The sequence below is a fragment of the Thalassophryne amazonica genome, chromosome 8 (assembly GCF_902500255.1).
Source record: "Thalassophryne amazonica chromosome 8, fThaAma1.1, whole genome shotgun sequence".
Classification (NCBI taxonomy): domain Eukaryota; kingdom Metazoa; phylum Chordata; class Actinopteri; order Batrachoidiformes; family Batrachoididae; genus Thalassophryne; species Thalassophryne amazonica.
In genome coordinates, this window is record NC_047110.1 from 5726914 (window position 1) to 5745792 (window position 18879).

Genomic DNA, 18879 nt, shown 5'->3' on the forward strand with positions numbered 1-18879 from the left:
AATGCACAACAAAACAAATGAGGAACGAATGGGAGGAAACTGGAGTCAACGTCTGTGACCGAACTGTAAGAAACCGCCTAAAGGAAATAGGATTTACATACAGAAAAGCTAAACGAAAGCCATCATTAACACCTAAACAGAAAAAAACAAGGTTACAATGGGCTAAGGAAAAGCAATCATGGACTGTGGATGACTGGTTGAAAGTCATATTCAGTGATGAATCTCGAATCTGCATTGGGCAAGGTGATGATGCTGGAACTTTTGTTTGGTGCCGTTCCAATGAGATTTATAAAGATGACCGCCTGAAGAGAACATGTAAATTTCCACAGTCATTGATGTTATTGGGCTGCATGTCAGGTAAAGGCACTGGGAAGATGGCTGTCATTACATCATCAATAAATGCACAAGTTTACGTTGATATTTTGGACACTTTTTTTTATCCCATCAATTGAAAGGATGTTTGGGGATGATGAAATCATTTTTCAAGATGATAATGCATCTTGCCATAGAGCAAAAACTGTGAAAACATTCCTTGCAAAAATACACATAGCGTCAATGTCATGGCCTGCAAATAGTCCTGATCTTAATCCAATTGAAAATCTTTGGTGGAAGTTGAAGAAAATGGTCCATGACAAGGCTCCAACCTGCAAAGCTGATCTGGCAACAGCAATCAGAGAAAGTTGGAGCCAGATTGATGAAGAGTACTGTTTGTCACTCATTAAGTCCATGCCTCAGAGACTGCAAGCTGTTATAAAAGCCAGAGGTGGTGCAACAAAATACTAGTGATGTGTTGGAGCGTTTTTTTGTTTTTCATGATTCCATAATTTTTTTCCTCAGAATTGAGTGAGTCCATATTTTTTCCCTCTGCTTGTTCTAAAAAGTAACCGTTACTGACTGCCACAATTTTTTTTTCCTGATTTCTTATAGTGTTTCTTAAAGCCAGAAAGTTGCCATTTGAAATGACTTCAGTTTTGTGTCATGTCTGTGATCTGCTTTTTTTCTACAAAATTAAACAACTGAATGAACATCCTCCGAGGCCGGTGATTCCATAATTTTTGCCAGGGGTTGTACTATGTGTTGTTAGTACCTCACAATGGCTGCAACTGTCCTGGTGGCCAAAGTGGGAACTACCTAAATTCCTGGATGTGTAGACAGCCCTCTTCCTCTGTAGCAGGGTAAAGGTGAAAGTTGTAGAATCCAAGTTGATCTCATTTCTCTCCTTCTGTTGCAAGAGAGATCATGGAAAAATCTAAATTCACTTAATTTCTATTCAGTCTGTTTATACAGTGCCAAATTATAACATGCCTTATCTCAAAGTGTTGAACATACTTAAGGATCTGGACCTTATCTATCCCATAAACAAGCACATAGGCTATTGTGTTAAGGAAAAACTCCCTTAAGGTTTTTTGCTTATAGTCAGAAACCTCAAGCTGACCAGACCTGGTGGTGTGACCATCTGTTGTGGCCATGATGAAATAAAACAAAACGTACAAGACTGAGAGAACATGTCGTGACAGAAGTGCTGCAGCTGGATAACCATAGTCCAGTGTTGTCAGTGATGTTATAGTTGAAATGGCAGCAAGGAAGTGAAGGTTCGAGTCCCAGTGAAACCAACTGTGTTCGTAAGCCATTCATTATGGCAGATTTACCATGGCTAACCAAAACCCACATGTACTTCCAGGCTCCCCAGAAAGTGCTCCATCATACAGCAAAGCCGGGTACCAAGTTCCAAACGTCCAACATAGCTGGCCCACATATAGATACCCAGCCGTCCCAATATATTGTGACTTTGTGTGACCTATAAAAAGGGTGGGCATGAATTTTGTATATTTGGGAGAGAATATTACAGGGAATGTTCAGTTACTTTTCACACACAATATCTGGGTACATTAAAGTGTAATTTCATTGTTCTGCTGCCTGCAGTGAACAGGATGCGCTGTCTTCAGATGAAGAAAAAGTGTATTTTATGTGTATCTTCCTGTCCAAAAGTGCAAAGTAGTACTATTTTCAGAGAAGACCTGCATGTTTTTTTAGAATATGTTCCAAAATAGAAGACTTTGGAAGGTGCACTAGTAGAAATTGCAAGGAGTTCTCACCAAATTTGCTTCACAGATAGATATTAATGTATGGAAGACCACTGAATTTTGGAGGTTATGTGGATTCTGGATCAAGATTTTACTTTATATAATCTTTGAAGGATTACGTCAAAATTACTTCATGGATTCGCACCACAGATACAGTGAGGTAAAGTGAGGTACAGCGAGTGCTCACCCACCTGGAGACCGGCGGGAGCGCTGTGAGAGTCATGTTCTTTGATTTCTCCAGCGCTTTCAACACCATCAGACCGGCGCTGCTGCGGGGGAAGCTGGAGGACGCAGGTGTGGATGGACATCTTGCCGCCTGGACCATCGACTACCTCACTGACCGCCCGCAGTACGTGCGGCTGTGCGGCTGTCAGTCTGAGGTGGTAAGGTGCAGCACCGGGGCCCCCCAGGGCACCGTCCTCTCGCGTTTCCTCTTCACCCTTTACACCTCGGACTTCACCTATAACCCAGACAGCTGCCACCTCCAGAAGTTCTCTGATGACTCCGTCATTGTGGGTCGTGTGTCTGAGGGGAACGAGCTGGAGTACCGGTCGGTCATCACACACTTTATGGACTGGTGTGAGCGCAACCACTTGTGTCTCAACACCAGTAAGACGAAGGAGATGGTGATCGACTTCAGGAGGAAACCACCACCTCACCCACCGGTGAACATCCAGGGGGAGGACATAAAGACTGTGGACAGTTTCAGATACCTGGGTGTTCACCTCAACAACAAACTGGACTGGACTCACAACACCGACGCACTGTACAAAAAAGGCCAGAGTCGCCTCCACCTCCTGAGGAGAATGAGATCCTTTGGAGTGAGCAGGCTTATGCTTAAGACTTTCTATGACTCTGTTGTAGCCTCTGCTCTCCTCTATGCTGTCGTCTGTTGGGCCCCGGGCAGCACAGAGCGGGAGAGAAAGAAACTGAACAAGCTGGTCAGGAAGTCCAGCTCTGTCCTGGGCTGTCCTCTGGACTCTCTGGAGGAGGTGACTGAGAGGAGGGTGTTAACCAAGTTCAAATCCATCATGGACACCTCCTCTCACCCTCTGCACCGGACTGTAGTGGAGCTGAGCAGCTCGTTCAGTGACAGACTGAGACACCCTCAGTACAAGAAGGAATGATACCGCAGGCCGTTCCTCCCTGCTGCTGTCAGACTGTACAATAACACTGTGAAATGACCACATGCAATAATATGTCCACAAATCACGTGCAATATTAATATGTCCACAAATCAGGTGCAATAACAACTTGTTTTTAAATCCCTGCACTAATGTCACCTTATCACATCTAAACTCCATTTCACGTATTGTAAATAAGATGCTCCTATCTCCTTTTCAATCCCAATCATGTTTATATATATGTATATGTGTATGTGTATAGGTATGTGTGTGCATGTGTGTACATGTATGTATGTATGTATATATATATGTGTATATATATATATATACACACACACACACTGGGGAAAATAAGTATTTGACCCCCTGTCAGTTTTGCAGGTTTTCCCACCTACAAACAGTGGAAAGGTCTGTAATTTTTTATTGTAGGTACACTTCAACTGTGAGAGACAGAATCTAAAAAAAAATCCAGAAAATCACATTGTATGATTTTTAAATAATTAATTTGCATTTTATTGCATAAAATAAGTATTTGACCCCCGAGAAAAACAGAGCTTAACATTTTGTACAGAAACATTTGTCTGCCATTACAGAGGTCAGACTTTTTCCTGTAGTTCTTGACCAAGTTTTCACACACTGCAGCAGGGATTTTGGTCCACTCCTCCATTCAGATCTTCTCTAGATCTTTCAGATTTGGAGCTTCAGCTCACTCCAAAGATTTTCTGTTGAGTTCAGGTCTGGAGACTGGTCAGGCCACTCCAAGTCCTTGAAATGTTCCAGGACCTTGTGTGTGTATATATATATATACATATATATATATATATATATATATATATATATATATATATATATATATATATATATATATATATATCAACAAAAATATAAACGCAACACTTTTGGTTTTGCTCCCATTTTGTATGAGATGAACTCAAAGATCTAAAACTTTTTCCACATACACAATATCACCATTTCCCTCAAATATTGTTCACAAACCAGTCTAAATCTGTGATAGTGAGCACTTCTCCTTTGCTGAGATAATCCATCCCACCTCACAGGTGTGCCATATCAAGATGCTGATTAGACACCATGATTAGTGCACAGATGTGCCTTAGACTGCCCACAATAAAAGGCCACTCTGAAAGATGCAGTTTTGTTTTACTGGGGGGGATACCAGTCAGTATCTGGTGTGACCACCATTTGCCTCATGCAGTGCAACACATCTCCTTCTCATCATCCATGAAGAGAACACCTCTCCAACGTACCAAACGCCAGCGAATGTGAGCATTTTCCCACTCAAGTCGGTTGTGACGACGAACTGGAGTCAGGTCGAGACCCCGATGAGGACGACAAGCATGCAGATGAGCTTCCGAACTGAGACGGTTTCTGACAGTTTGTGCAGAAATTCTTTGGTTATGCAAACCGATTGTTTCAGCAGCTGTCCGAGTGGCTGGTCTCAGACGATCTTGGAGGTGAACATGCTGGATGTGGAGGTCCTGGGCTGGTGTGGTTACACGTGGTCTGCGGTTGTGAGGCTGGTTGGATGTACTGCCAAATTCTCTGAAACGCCTTTGGAGACGGATTATGGTAGAGAAATGAACATTCAATACACGAGCAACAGCTCTGGTTGACATTCCTGCTGTCAGCATGCCAAATGCACGCTCCCTCAAATCTTGCGACATCTGTGGCATTGTGCTGTGTGATAAAACTGCACCTTTCAGAGTGGCCTTTTATTGTGGGCAGTCTAAGGCACACCTGTGCACTAATCATGGTGTCTAATCAGCATCTTGATATGGCACACCTGTGAGGTGGGATGGATTATCTCAGCAAAGGAGAAGTGCTCACTATCAGAGATTTAGACTGGTTTGTGAACAATATTTGAGGGAAATGGTGATATTGTGTATGTGGAAAAAGTTTTAGATCTTTGAGTTCATCTCATACAAAATGGGAGCAAAACCAAAAGTGTTGCATTTATATTTTTGTTGAGTGTATATATATATATATATATATATATATATATATATATATATATATTCTATTCTATTTCTACCTCATTTCTTATGTCTTGTACTGTTACAAGTATTATTATTGCTTATCCTTGCACATGCTGTTTGATGAACATTTTCCTCTACTTGCACCCATCTTGTGTGTTTTTTAAGAGCTGACATAACGTGAATTTCTCATCTGTGAGATCAGTAAAGTTTATCTTTATCTGTATCTTTAAATAAATATTTGATGGACTGTTGATTTTGCAATTAGCCACGGTGCACTTACAAAGAATGGAGAGGTCTGTAATTTTTATCGTAGGTACACTTCAACTGTGCAAGACAGAATCTAAAAAAAATCTAAAATCACATTTAGCAATGCTAAAAGAAATGATTCAACACCGGCTCAGGACATATGGACAGACGGATGGATCGAAGGGTGGTATGCGTATTTCTCTCACTTTCTTGTCTTTCTGCTTTTCTGGCTCTCTCCATTACTAGCTGGGAGCAGAGGGTGTTGCCTCATGGCAGAGTGTACTACGTTGACCACAACACCAAAACCACGACCTGGGAGAGACCGCTGCCACCAGGGTATGTCTTAAACATTTCCTCCTATTGTCTGTCTCAGTCTTTGGACTGAGAGATGTTAGAGTTTCACCAAAACAAACAAATACAGATACATCCTGTCAGTATTTAACTATGAACCTCCTCATTCTGTGATGGCTTTGTGTAACTGCTTCAGATGATGGTGTCCAGTGTCTTGACCTTTGACCTTATAATTGAGTTTTAGAGCATATTATTTGAGGTGAAATTCTTATCAAAACTAATTGGTAGTGGGGGGGGGGGGGGTTAACTATGTTTTGTGAAATCTGTATATCTGTAGAATTCATTTTAGCAGGATAGGAGTCAATATCGTGGAGCTTCTTCATTTTACAGCCTTTCAAACGGATCCCTTATTCTCTAAAATTTCAAATTCCGCAACATCCTTTTTTCAAGTGTAAACAAATATAAATGGCAAATATAATATAAAATAGTATTCTAATCATAAATATCATGGTTGATGTTCAGACATATGCAGAGTTGCCCAGGTAAAGCCCAGGGGCCTCATGTACAAAGACTTATGTTGACTTTCTACTAAAAGTTGGTGTACACCAAAACCCTGAATCAGGCATAAACGCAAATATATTCTGATGTATCAAAGTGCGCATAGGCATGAATCCACGCGCATTCGGTTTGTACATCCCACTGAACGTGGAATTTAGGCCACACCTCTATCTGAATATGCACATGTATTCAAATAGTTTGGTTGTGTCCATAAGTGTAGACTGTTGTGTGTTTGTTGACGTCCACCATCGTCTCTGTGTTGTGTGTAAAAATTAAAGACCTTTTAGAGACAATGTGCAAAAACAACAAAAGCTGTGATTAGATCACCATTCTCTCAGCTCGCTGTCATGTGAGGGGAGGTGATGGTCTAATGGTTAAGGTGTTGGGCTTGAGTCCAGAAGATCATGGGTTCAAATCCCCGCCTGACTGGAAAATCACTCAGGGCCCTTGGGCAAGGCCGTTAATCCCCTATCGCTCCCAGTGTGTAGTGAGCGCCTTGTATGGCAGCACCCTGACATCGGGGTGAATGTGAGGCATAATTGTAAAGTGCTTTGAGCGTCTGATGCAGATGGAAAAGCGCTATATAAATGCAGTCCATTTATGTGAAACAGAAATTAAATAAGTACGTTTGTGAGTGTGAATGCTGAACTGAGCTGCGCACACACACTGAAGTAAAAAGATATTAGGTGCACAATGAGTGACATTAACTTTACACACGCTGCTATTGACAAATCCTGACCACAGTCGGGGGCTTGTTAAGAGGCTCATCTCTAGTTCCACCATCAAGAAAAAGTCCAAAAAAAGCCTGTCAGGTGCTCGGATAATGGGTTTTTATCATCCTCACCACTAACATGCCTCTAACAAACTCGTTTGTCCTCGTGGTACCTCGTACCCAAACTGCCCCATGCTGTTTTAGCTCAATTTTGAACTTCTCGAAATTAGCGCCATGCTCAGAGATGAGAATCAGAATCAGAATTGTTTAGTTGTCATTGTTCCTCGAGGGCTCAACGAAATTCAAAAGCAGCTCTGAGAAAAACAGTGCAACAAACAATCCATAATGCATATAAAAGTTATAATAAGACATAAAAAATGTGAAGTTATAAAAAGACTATTACAGTAGGGTTGAGGCGTTCAGAGCAACAACAGCTCTTGGAAAGAAGCTGTTTTTCAATGTTTGTTTTACTCCTTATTGTTCTGAAACGCCTCCCAGAAGGTAAGAGTTCAAATAGATAGTGACCGGGGTGTGAGGAGTCCCTGACAATGCTGCGGGCTCTCCTGAGACAGCGGGTATGGTGAATCTCCTCCAGAGATGGGAGAGTGTGGCCAATCAGTCTCTGGGCGGTGTTAATGACCCGCTGAAGCTGCTTCCTCTTTACTGCAGTACAGCTGGAGAACCACAGCGAGATGCCGCAGCTCAGCACAGACTCCACAGAGCAGCGATAGAAGGACAGCAGAAGCTCAGATCTCAAATTATTCTTCCTGAGAGTCCTCAGGAAGTAGAGTATCTGCTGCGCCTTCTTCAGGATCGCTGTGGAGTTAATAGTCCATGTCAGATCCTCGCTGATGTAGGTGCCCAGGAACCTGAAGTCTTGCACCATCTCCACCCTATCCCCATTGATGGTGACGGGCTGAATGTCTGGTTTACACTTCCTAAAGTCAACGATAAGCTCCTTTGACTTGGAGGTGTTCAGGGTAAGATTATTATCCGTACACCAGACAGATGCTCCACCTCCACCCTGTAGGCAGTCTCATCTCCTTCTGAGATGAGCCCCACCACTGTGGTGTCGTCTGCAAACTTAATGATGGTGTTGCTCGGGTGGGTGGGGATGCAGTCATGGGTGTAGAGGATGTAGAACAGGGGGCTCAGCACACAGCCCTGAGGAGAGCCAGTGCTGGTCCTCAGTGATGAGGACAGGTGGTGGCCTACTCTCACCCTCTGGGAGCGGTCCGTCAGGAAATGAGCCTCGTTAACTGAATATTCTGCCTCGAAGAGCCTCTAAGAGACACTATTCTCCCATGATTGTTGGACTTGTACCAAAAAAAATACATGCTGCATGGCTCATTATTCATCCTTCATTATTCGGTGGGACTAAGGCTTAAGTGTCTCATTTGCATTTTGTTGAAGCGAAAACTTACAAGCACTTACATGGTGTTTAATCCCCTGAGGTCCATGGACGCATTGGTAGTTCAACTTTCCATCATATTTCTATTCATAAATGAACTAAGATCACAGGGTCAGTGCTTCTCTCTGCTTTCAGCATTTCTTATTTTCACCTGTAGAGCCAAATTATGAGTGCATATTTTACACACTGTTTCAGACAAATGTATAGTGAGGCAAGTAAGTATTTGATCCGGTATTTGAAGGCTTCTTAAAGAAAAACTAACAGGTCTGTGAGAGCCAGGATTCTTGTTGGATTGTAGGTGATCAAATACATATTTTATGCAGTAAAGTGCAAATTAATGATTTAAAAGTCATTTGTTTAGATTTTGTCTCTCACATTTGAAGTGTACCTACGATAAAAATTACAGACCTCTACATTCTTTGTGGGTGGGAAAACTTGCAAAATCTACAGTGGGTCACATACTTGTTGTTGGAAGTGCTGGAAGATAGGGTGGCTCTCTTAGAGAGCCGTGTCCGTAAGTTAGAACAGCTTCTTAGCTCAGTGGAGTTAGATGTTACGGGCACTTCAGATGAGGTTTGTGTTGGGCCGGCTAGCGTGCCTATTAGCATCAGCCGAGAAATGCCGGCTGTGGAGGATGGCTTTCGGACTGTTGCTAGGCAGAGGAAGCCGCTTCATGCCCGGTTGTGGTTTCTCACTCGCCACTGCAAACTGTGAATCAGTTCTCCCCCTTGGATTTGCCTGATGTGAATTCTCTGAGACCACGAGTGACTTCCACTCCTGTCTCCAGGCCGAAATGCTGTATTTTAGTGATAGGGGATTCTATCACCCGCAGAGTAAGGTTACAGATGCCGTTTGATGTTAAATGTATTCCTGGGGCCAGAGCTCCCGACATTGCATCTCATCTTAGGGTGCTGACGCTGCAGAAGGGAAGACAGACTAAGGAACATGACATGAGATGTAGTCACATAGCTATTCACATTGGCACCGATGATCTCAGGATGAAGCACTCAAATGTCACAAAAATGGACATAGAGCATGGGTTAAAGTTCTCTGTCACCATGACGGATTTCCGTCATTTGGAAAATTTAACCATACATACGCGTGCGCGTGTGGTGTCATGCGTGTTTTGGGCCAAAATATGATACTCTCACTGTCAAAGCAACATCCCATTCTGCACTAATCAAAGCAGCAGCAATGTCAGTGTGGATTGCGAAGGAAGGGACTGTGTGAATTTTCACTCCTCTCTGCTCTGTTTACTGCTTGCCATGAGCCACGGTCCTTCTCCTCCCTGTCTTCATGAGAATATTGGCAGACACTCCCCAAGTAGAGCGGGGTGTGGCTTTGCTTTGAACCAATGAAGCAATGATCCGTCTCACTGCTTTGATGGTTTGTTGTATTATTTCGCTTTATCTTAATTTTCCCCCGCTAAAATACTAAAGAGCATATGTCTGTGAGTAATAGTTACCTTTTTTATATAAAACCGACCTGTTATGGTCTTCTAAAACAGTTGATAGATGTATATTATAACTTAAAAACGGGACCAATGCTAACGTGTTAGCATGTCTATGGCGTTTTCAATGTTAAAGTTAGCATTAAGGTGTTCGCATCTCGGCACAGTTTGTGTGCATTTGTTTTCTGTATAATAAATAATTAATGGCTTAGTGTTGTCGTAGAAGAGTCAAATGTATTACGAATTGTAATTTTTTAATTTATTTTTATTTATATATTAATAATAATAGCAACAACAAAAGTAATAATAACTAATATTGCTACAATATAATTTTAGAGAAACAGACAAAAAGAACCTGATAAAAAAAACACAACAAAAAAGGTAAAACCAACTAACAATGAACATAAATAAATAAATATAGAAATAAATAACTGTTTCCTCTGAACACCTAGTGACTCTTACACCTCCACTTCATCCCTTTTTTTTTTTTAAGTTTAATGACAATTTGTTTCGGTCAAACCACATCTAAGCTGTGTTTTTACACAAGAAAAAATAAAATGCAGTAAACTGCACATTTGTGTCTTTTTTTCATGAAAATATCTTATTAAAGATCACATATTACACTTTAGTCAGGCTTTTAAAATACTTTTGTGGACTCTTGCTGTAATATGTTGTCAGTGGTTGAGATAGTTGCTGTAGGCATCTAAAAATGCCCATAATCGGGTGAAACCTGATGGAAATGTCTTTGTGGTGTGTCAGTGATGTATATGTGCAAAATAAAACAAAACACTGGAAGTGCCCTTGCCTGGATGACGTCATATCTGTCCAGTCGTTCTCAATGTGTCTTGTATAATGGCACTACCTCTGACCTTGCTGACATGAGATTTGGGGTTCCACAGGGATCTGTTTTAGGCCCCTTGCTTTTCTCCCTGTATGTGGCAACCCTTGGACGTATACTGCAGAGTTTTGGGATTGCCTTTCATTGTTATGCTGATGATAATCAGTTGTACATGCCGATAACTGCGGGAAATCTCACTCCGATAAAATCCCTGGAGGACTGTCTTCTATCAGTGAGAAGTTGGATGTCTAGTAACTTCCTACTTTTAAACTTTGATAAGACTGAAATGATGGTTCTTGGTCCAGCGAGACATCGGCCTGGGTCCCTGTGTCATACATCATACGGACAAAATGAGGAACCTTGGGGTAATTTTTGATCCCACGTTGTCTTTTGACCTCCACATCAGGGATGTTACTAGGACTGCTTTTTTCCATCTGAGAAATATAGCGAGGATCCGCCCCATCCTGTCTATGGCTGATGCTGAGACCCTGATTCATGCTTTTGTTTCTTCTAGACTAGATTATTGTAATGTTTTATTTTCAGGGTTACCACAGTCCAGCATTAGGGGTCTTCAGCTGGTTCAGAACGCTGCCGCCAGACTTCTGACACGTAGCAGTAGGTCTGAACGTATCACACCCATTTTGGCATCTTTGCACTGGCTCCCTGCCTCTGTGAGAGCAGATTTTAAGGTTTTGTTATTGACTTATAAGGTTGTTCATGGACTGGCGCCATCTTATCTGGGTGATCTGGTGGAACCCTACGTGCCAGCCCGGGCTTTGCGGTCGCAGGATGCGGGACTTCTCTGTGTTCCCAGGGTGAAGAAGAAGTCAGCAGGTCAAAGAGCCTTTTCGTATCGTGCACCCACCCTGTGGAACAGTCTTCCTGCGACCGTGAGGCAGTCTGAGTCTGTGGACATTTTTAAGTCAAGACTCAAAACCTATTTTTATTCTCTTTCTTATGGATAGTTTTTATTTTTATTTGTTTTATTCTTTTACTTCTGTTTTTATTTATGTATTTGAATTTTTTATTCATTTTTAATTATTTATTCAATTTTATGTTGACTTGTTTTATGTAAGGCGCCTTGAGACGGCTTTTGCTGTGATTTGGCGCATTATAAGCTAATTAAATTAAATTAAATTAAATTAACACTACTCCAGGTATGTTTTTGACGAGAATAAGTAAGTCCCGTCGGCTGCTCCCTTGTTTCCACTCGGGGTCGCCACAGCAAATCCAAGGTGGATCTGCATATTGAATTGGCACAGGTTTTACGCCGGATGCCCTTCCTGACGCAACTCCACATTACATGGAGAAAAGTGGCAGGGGTGGGATTTGAACCCGGAACCTTCTGCACTGAAACCAAGTGCATTAACCACTTGGCCACCACCCCCTATGTTTTTGACGAGAATATAGCATCATAACTTTATTACAAGCTCAAACTTGCGTGATAAAGTCCTTTTAATAATAAGAAATAATGGCAAAACTCACATGTAATTAAAAAAACAAACAAACAACAAAAAAATGATTAATCGATTACTAAAATAATCGTTAGTTGCAGCTCTGGTTTGTTTTATGAGTGAGAGCATTTTACAGATTAAATGTGAATAAGCCAGTTTTCAGTTTCTCAGTGCGCATGCGTTTTCAAAGCTGGTGACAGTGTTACTTTGTGCACAGCAGAACAACATTGTCAGTTGCTTTAGGCCCTAATTTTGTATATTATTGACTGTACAGCCAGTGACACAGCACCCATTTGGTACATTCACCGGATTAGAACAGATCAAAATACTACAGAAGACAAAGAATTTTTACTTGACAGTTTGAAGTGAGTTTTCTTTGTTTCAGGTGGCTTCATACCCATTAAAATTCACCAGAATATACAAAATTTAACTTGCTCTTTTAAAACATTTCTGGGGGAGAACCTTCAGACCTTCCATAATCAATACTGTGTTTTTACTTCACAGATTGAAGTGAGTTTTATTTGTTTCAGAGGGCTTCTTACCTGTTAAAATTCACCAGAATACACAAAATTTGACTTGGTCTTTAAAAAATGTTCTTGTTATTGTATTTATTGAGGAAAAAAGAGTGTGTGCCCCCACAACGCCACATTTTAGGGAATTGCTGGCATTGATTTTTGCCAGGAAAAAAATTTCAGTCAGATGAAAATTTATTGCTTTAACCAATGACATAGAGAGGACTTGTGATCTTGCCAGATAGAAAATCCACTATGGTGATATATTCCTCAATTTGTTCATGTAAATGGGGAATCTTCTTCACAGACTAAAGTTAATTATGGAGTTCCACAAGGTTCTGTGCTAGGACCAATTTTATTCACTTTATACATGCTTCCCTTAGGCAGTATTATTAGACGGTATTGCTTAAATTTTCATTGTTACGCAGATGATACCCAGCTTTATCTATCCATGAAGCCAGAGGACACACACCAATTAGCTAAACTGCAGGATTGTCTTACAGACATAAAGACATGGATGACCTCTAATTTCCTGCTTTTAAACTCAGATAAAACTGAAGTTATTGTACTTGGCCCCACAAATCTTAGAAACATGGTGTGTAACCAGATCCTTACTCTGGATGGCATTACCCTGACCTCTAGTAATACTGTGAGAAATCTTGGAGTCATTTTTGATCAGGATATGTCATTCAAAGCGCATATTAAACAAATATGTAGGACTGCTTTTTTGCATTTACGCAATATCTCTAAAATCAGAAAGGTCTTGTCTCAGAGTGATGCTGAAAAACTAATTCATGCATTTATTTCCTCTAGGCTGGACTATTGTAATTCATTATTATCAGGTTGTCCTAAAAGTTCCCTAAAAAGCCTTCAGTTAATTCAAAATGCTGCAGCTAGAGTACTGACGGGGACTAGAAGGAGAGAGCATATCTCACCCATATTGGCCTCTCTTCATTGGCTTCCTGTTAATTCTAGAATAGAATTTAAAATTCTTCTTCTTACTTATAAGGTTTTGAATAATCAGGTCCCATCTTATCTTAGGGACCTCGTAGTACCATATCACCCCAATAGAGCGCTTCGCTCTCAGACTGCAGGCTTACTTGTAGTTCCTAGGGTTTGTAAGAGTAGAATGGGAGGCAGAGCCTTCAGCTTTCAGGCTCCTCTCCTGTGGAACCAGCTCCCAATTCAGATCAGGGAGACAGACACCCTCTCTACTTTTAAGATTAGGCTTAAAACTTTCCTTTTTGCTAAAGCTTATAGTTAGGGCTGGATCAGGTGACCCTGAACCATCCCTTAGTTATGCTGCTATAGACGTAGACTGCTGGGGGGTTCCCATGATGCACTGTTTCTTTCTCTTTTTGCTCTGTATGCACCACTCTGCATTTAATCATTAGTGATCGATCTCTGCTCCCCTCCACAGCATGTCTTTTTCCTGGTTCTCTCCCTCAGCCCCAACCAGTCCCAGCAGAAGACTGCCCCTCCCTGAGCCTGGTTCTGCTGGAGGTTTCTTCCTGTTAAAAGGGAGTTTTTCCTTCCCACTGTAGCCAAGTGCTTGCTCACAGGGGGTCGTTTTGACCGTTGGGGTTTTACATAATTATTGTATGGCCTTGCCTTACAATATAAAGCGCCTTGGGGCAACTGTTTGTTGTGATTTGGCGCTATATAAAAAAATTGATTGATTGATTGATTGATTGATTGATTAATAGTCTCTGGTCCCCTACCCTCCCGGGGTACTGATGAGGTGTTTAGCAGGCTGATAAAGTTAAATAGGTGGCTGGCGCAGTTTTGTAGACAGCAAGGCTTTGGCTTTATTGATAACTGGCCTTCTTTCTGGGGCCGCAGTGGCTTGCTGATGCCAGATGGCCTCCACCCTACTGGGAAAGACGGCGCCATCTTGTCTGCGAACATAGATAGAGCTCTATAGGGAGGATAACATTAGTAATTTACAGCAGGCCATGGAGCAGGTGATTCGAGACCCTGCAAGGCTTATGACAAATGTGGGTGTGAAATCCATTAGCTTAGCGGGGACATTAGTGCAGAAAATCCACTATGGTGACAGTGTAGTTTATCTGCCAGGGAGGGAAATTCAACAAGATGACTGTGGCCTGCATCCGTAGATGTATCCATAAAAATCATAGAGGGATATGCTTTGCAAACTTAATACCCATTACTACATTGGATGATGTTGAAATTGAGGATGGACCAATGGTTGTTCCAGCAATATCAAAGATTTCGTGTCTGCTACCTACAACGCGTGTGTAATGTCTCAAACCTAAACCTACTTCTAGGCATCTTATATATGAAACTCTGGAACCACCACAAAACCCAGACAGTTCAACTGTCAACCCCACTGAGGTCCTTAGTCTGGGTCTTATTAAGACCACTATCCTCAAATTCATTGTTGATTAATGATCTAATTATTGATCATCACTTATTTATGATTGGTTTATGTGAAACCTGGCTTAAACCTACAGCTGTCCTCCCCTTAAATGAGGCCTACCCACCAGCATATACATTTAGTCACGTCCCTCATGATACGAAGCAAGGCGGCGGTGTTGCTCTTATTTTTAAATCTAGGTTTAGCTTATTAGCTGTTGGGGGGTACAAATATCACTCATTTGAGCATCTGATTCTCCGCTCTGCTCAGGATATTGCACATTGCCAAGTTCAGAAGAATAAAAATCAGTCATATTACTTTGTCACTGTATATAGGCCTCCTGGCCCATATTCTGAATTCTTATATGAATTGTCAACTAGTGCTTATAACATTCTAATCATTGGTGACTTTAACATTCATATAAATAAGCCTTCTGATCCCCTCTGCAAATCATATATGGAAATTGTGGATGCATTAGGATTTCAGCATTGCATTCGGGACTCGATGCACATTAGTGGAAATACCTTGGATTTGGTTCTCGCACGTGGTATTGCTGTCACGAATATTGACATCATGCCTCTGACATCAGTGGTCTCTGATCACTCACTTAATAAGTTTACGATGCATCAACTCCTCAACTAAGACTAAACTCAAAGCTAGACTGCCTGATGTCTTAGCTTCACATTTGGCAAATACCCAATCAGTAAACAGTCTTATGGATAGTTTAAACTCAGTGCTCAAAACTACACTCGACATGATTGCGCCACCTATGTTAAAACCGTGCTCCCCCAAAACACAGTCACCTTGGTTTATTGATTACCTGTGAGACCTCAAGCATAAGGCAAGAGGTCTAGAACGGAAATGGTGTAGTTCAAAATTAGAAGTATTCCACCTTGTGTTGCGTGATGCCATCTTAGACTATAAGCATTCATTACTGGCTACAAGTGGACCTATTACTCTCATTTGATCAACAAAAACAAGCATAACTCAAAGTTCTTGTTTGACACAGTGGCAACACTTATTCATGGACAACCACCTGTAGTTCGCTTTCCTTTTACAGCACAAGATTTCCTAGATTACTTTGAGAAAAAAATGGAAGACATTAGGTTAAACATATCCCAGCATGCCTCAACCCAGCCACGACACCCTGCTATTGAGGTGGGCCCCATTACTGAGGTATTACCTAGATTTCCAGAATTTGAAAATATCTCTGTAGGCATGCTGATGAAACTCGTAATGTCAGAAAAAAGCACAACCTGTTTATTTGATCCTATACCAACAAAAGTGTTTAAGGACCTCTGTCCCACTCTTGGGCCGATTGTGCTGGAAATTATTAATCTTTCTTTAACTTTTGGATCTGTTCCAAAATGTTTCAAATCTGCAGTGATTAAATCATTACTTAAGAAACCTAATCTTGACCCTAGTATATTGAAAACTGTTGTCCAGTATCAAATCTGTCATTTTGCTCTAAAATTCTGGAAAAAGTGGTGTCACGGCAGCTCATGGACTCTTTTACTGAGAATAATCTCTTTGCACTACTGCAGTCTGCTTTTAGAAAATATCATTCCACAGAGACGGCTCTCACTAAAGTGGTGAATGATCTGCTTGCAATGGATTTGGACACCACTACGGTTCTGGTGCTGTTAGATCTCAGGGCTGCATTTGATACCGTGGATCATCATATTCTACTTGATAGGCTGGAAAATCATTTTGAGATTACTGGGAGTGCCCTTGCATGGCTAACGTCATACTTGACCAGTCGTTCTCACTGTGTTTTGTACAGCAACACTACCTCTAACCTTAGTGACATGTAATTTGGGGTTCCACAGGGGTCCGTCTTAGGCCCCCTGCTTTTCTCCCTTTATATAGGACCCCTTGGGCACATATTGCGGCGTTTTGGGATTACCTTTCACTGCTATGCTGATGAAACTCAGGAATACATGTCGATAACTGCTTGTAATCTCATTCACATAAAATCCTTAGAAGATTGCCTTGCATCAGTGAGAAGTTGGATGTCTAGAAACCTCCTACTTTTAAACTCTGATAAGACTGAAATGATGGTTCTTGGTCCAGTGAGACATCGGCATCAATTTGACCAATTAAATCTTAGCCTCGGCTCGTGTGTCATACATCACACTGACAAAGTGAGGAACCTTGGGGTAATTTTTGATCCTACATTGTCCTTTGTCCTCCACATTAGAAATATTATGAGGACTGCTTTCTTCCACCTGCGAAATATAGCGATGATTCATCCCATCCTGTCTATGGCTGATGCTGAGACCCTGATCCATGCATTTATCTTTTCTAGATTGGACTACTGCAATGTCCTATTTTATGGTTTACCGCAGTCCAGCATTAGGACTCTCCAATTGGTTCAAAATGCTGCAGCCAGACTTTTGACATGAAGCAGACAGTGCGACCACATTACACCCATTTTGGCATCTCTTCACTGGCTTCCTGCCCCTGTGAGATCAGATTTTAAGGTTCTGCTACTAGCCTATAAAATTGTTAACAGAATGGCACCTCCCTACCTAGCTGACCTAATTAAACCTTACGTACCGGCCTGGGCTTTGCGTTCTCAGGGTGCAGGACTACTTTGTGTCCCTAGGGTGAATAAAAAGTCTGCGGGTCATAGAACTTTCTCTTATTGTGCCCCTGTTCTGTGGAATGATCTCCCTGCATCAATAAAACAGTCATTCTGTGGATACTTTCAAGTCCAGACTTAAGACGCACTTATTTTCCCTTTCGTATGGCTAGCATACTGGCGTAATATAGTTCTGCGCTTTTTATTGTTTAATTCATTTTATTAGGAAACTGAGCGTGCCGCGGCCTCAACTTTACCTAAAATCTGGGCCTTTTTGTGAAGCTTATGGCTAGTGGCCGGTGATCACCTTAGTATTTCTTCTGTTTTTCTTGTTGTTTAATGCTGACAAATTATACTGTATTTCTTGTCTTTCTGATGCCTGACACTGTTTTTTTTTTCTCTCTGTTTAAGGTGCAGCTCCATCCAGAGATGGGTGTGGTATTTGTGCTGGAGACCCTCCTGTCCTGTGCACCAACAGCATTTCCTGTATATTCGTTTTGTGAATTGTTCTGTAATTTGTGTCTGTATCATGGCCCAAGCAGAGGGTCACCCCTTTGAGTCTGGTCTTCTTGAGGTTTCTTCCTCAGAGGGAGTTTTTCCTTACCACTGCTGCTCTGGGGGTTAATAAGGTTAGACCTTACTTGTGTGAAGCGCCTTGAGGCAACTCAAGGCTCTGTTATTTGGCGCTATATGAATAAAAATCAATTGAAATTGTAAATTGAAGTCTGTCACAATAAATGGAGAAGACAATTTGGCGCTTGCACATAAGCAGTGTAAGGAGATCATCAACGTAGCAGCAGAAGCCAGAACTTTACAAAGCAGTACAAGAAGTAAATAAAAAGTCTTTTAATTTTTACCTGTTTCGTACTTTAAGACAGATTCATCATCACAGCTGCAAACTATGACCCCCTTGTTTTGGACGATGAGGTCTGGAAATACAGGGTGACCCAAAAAACCAGAACCCATAAAAATTGTAACAAATCCTACAAAGGATTTATTACAAATTATTTATTAAACTTCAGTCTGTGTCCGATTATTCCCCAAAATTTCAGTTAACTTGGTCACTTTACATAAACGTTGTGTTCTTTCAAATTATGTACCAAATGGTATGATTTGTTGGCGAAATAGGCCTCCACGCAAAATTTGTTTTATGTATATAATTGATTGATTTATTTTGCTTGATGAGTTTGATTGCTGCTTGGGAAACCTTTTGGCAGCTGGGGGTCTAATGGTAGATGACCCTT

General features: G+C 41.4%; 1 protein-coding gene across 3 annotated transcripts in view; it reads left to right on the plus strand.

The window, feature by feature from the left end:
• The window catches only part of wwp2 (WW domain containing E3 ubiquitin protein ligase 2), a 236231-nt gene that overhangs the window by 122619 nt on the left and 94733 nt on the right, over positions 1-18879 (plus strand). For all 3 annotated transcript variants that reach the window (XM_034175700.1, XM_034175703.1, XM_034175701.1), the window contains exon 9: positions 5695-5784. In XM_034175700.1, coding sequence (XP_034031591.1) covers positions 5695-5784 — 90 coding nt within the window. The remainder of the gene's footprint in view (positions 1-5694; positions 5785-18879) is intronic.